This window comes from Mizuhopecten yessoensis, unplaced genomic scaffold, assembly GCF_002113885.1.
Source record: "Mizuhopecten yessoensis strain PY_sf001 unplaced genomic scaffold, ASM211388v2 hete_35998252, whole genome shotgun sequence".
Taxonomy (NCBI): Eukaryota; Metazoa; Mollusca; class Bivalvia; order Pectinida; family Pectinidae; genus Mizuhopecten; species Mizuhopecten yessoensis.
Window position 1 is genome coordinate 1 of NW_018482218.1, and position 1,706 is coordinate 1,706.

The 1,706-nt window shown below is 35.3% G+C and overlaps 1 protein-coding gene across 1 annotated transcript; it reads right to left on the reverse strand.

The window, feature by feature from the left end:
• Window positions 1–12: 12 nt before the first annotated feature.
• LOC110444073 (endoplasmic reticulum membrane-associated RNA degradation protein-like) lies at window positions 13–1,693 on the reverse strand. Its single transcript, XM_021488494.1, has 3 exons — window positions 1,471–1,693; window positions 889–996; window positions 13–464 (listed from the first exon to the last, which is right to left on the reverse strand). The coding sequence occupies exons 1-3, from the start codon at window positions 1,674–1,676 to the stop codon at window positions 329–331; spliced, it is 450 nt and encodes a 149-aa protein (XP_021344169.1). The 5' UTR covers window positions 1,677–1,693; the 3' UTR covers window positions 13–328.
• Window positions 1,694–1,706: the final 13 nt, after the last annotated feature.

A 1,706-nucleotide genomic window follows, 5' to 3' on the forward strand; every position in this document is an offset into this window, starting at 1 on the left:
CAGGTAAAAACTCGTAGTTTTGCATGTAATTTTAGTGAACTGAAATATTTGCTATCTGCAAGTTTTAACTCACTTATTGGTTGTGTTTTAAAGAAACACAAAATCAAACTTTGTGTTACTTACCGGTTAAACTAACTATACTTTGAACAATTGGCCCAGGTGTTTGTGCTGCAATACCTACTATCCAGATTGTGTACTGGTCAACTTTTTCTAGTACTGTTTTATTGTACCCGGTATGTAAAGTTTATTTATTTATAACAAGGTAAGGGCTCTTCAGCTTTGGTCCACCTCCTCATGACTAGATAAAAGTCTTTAACCAATGGCTATGTCAGGACTTAGCTATGTATTGTTTGACTTTGTCAATGAGGACAATGCCTAGTTCTTTGGCCTCTATCCATTTACTCTTTTCAACACTAGTGAGGCCTCTTAGCTTCTCCATGTATTGTAGCACTCCTTTTAAAAACCTGTTAAATAGAAAAAAAATCTCAACAAAGAATTATCACTAAAAAGACTTTGTAATTTTATAGAAAAAAAAGCATGTACAATGTATATGAAAATTGACATACCAGGTAAACGTAATTAATTTCTATTATTAACATTACCTTTTTTTGGTATGTTTTCATAAGTTTGAACACAACTTCAATTTAAATATTCAGTATGCCAAATATTGTTGTTTTTTGGTGAATAATGTCATATCTGGTCTATTTATCTTTTGACTCCATGTCTGACCAGATTATCTACTGAATTGATATGTGATTTGTTTTCTATCTCATCTGTTGATCCAATGACCTATTTATCTTTGACTCAATATTTGTGTATCTATTTACTTTTTTTTCAATCTTATGACTTGACATCCTACTTGAAGTGTTTTAAACAGACGCTCCTTACCTGACTCGGAGTCTGCTGTCCTGATTGGTAACTGTCACATCCAGGGTGTATAGCTGCCACAGGGCCACAAACACCACAAAATGTACCGACATGTGGATACAAGGACAACTGGAAAACAAATACTCAAATACACAAGGGTGTCCACGGATATCAAATTTACTATCAAATACAACTAATTACCACATTACATTAAACATTTTCTTTCCAAACTTCTTTTCGATTTCAAAAGTTCACACAATCCATGCTAAATTTGAATTATTATTCATTCAGTCAAACTTTATTTTTTGACATGCAACTTGCAAGTTTTGACTATTAAGTGAAAAGATAATGTACTTTTACAATAATAGAGCACACCTGCAAGAAGCATTTTTTGAAGCATATTAAATAAATGTATATATATTTATGCTAAGATAACCAAAATGTCATTGGTGTTATTTTATTTTGGATCCAGAATAGCCTTATTTTATTGGCATTCGACTTTTGAAATGTACCTTGTAGTTTTCTGGGGTAAGTGTTGTTTTTTGCCCTATTAGGGGTAGGTATTTAACACATGTTACAACAGACGTCATTAAGGGCTAGTACCTGTTGATGAGTTTTCTCAGACTGTCTTCCTGTCTGGGCCGGAGTTTGCCCGCCCCCCACATTGTCTGTCGCTCACTCAATGCCTGCTCCACCTGGGTGACTACTGACAAACACTCTCCCAGGATCCTCTGTATCAGACCAACGATCTCACTCTGTCTTCCACACTCCACTCCAGCACTGGCTTTACTGGGTGGTGCTTCATCCATGGTTGGAGTTCTTTCATCACCTGTGGGTGT

Coding starts and splice junctions, on each gene's coding strand:
- LOC110444073 (XM_021488494.1), bottom strand. CDS start 1,676: ATGGATGAAGCACCACCCAGTAAAGCCAGTGCTGGAGTGGAGTGTGGA. Junction 997..1,470: donor CTGAGAAAACTCATCAACAG/GTACTAGCCCTT, acceptor TTTGTTTTCCAG/TTGTCCTTGTATCCACATGT. Junction 465..888: donor GACAGCAGACTCCGAGTCAG/GTAAGGAGCGTC, acceptor TCTATTTAACAG/GTTTTTAAAAGGAGTGCTAC.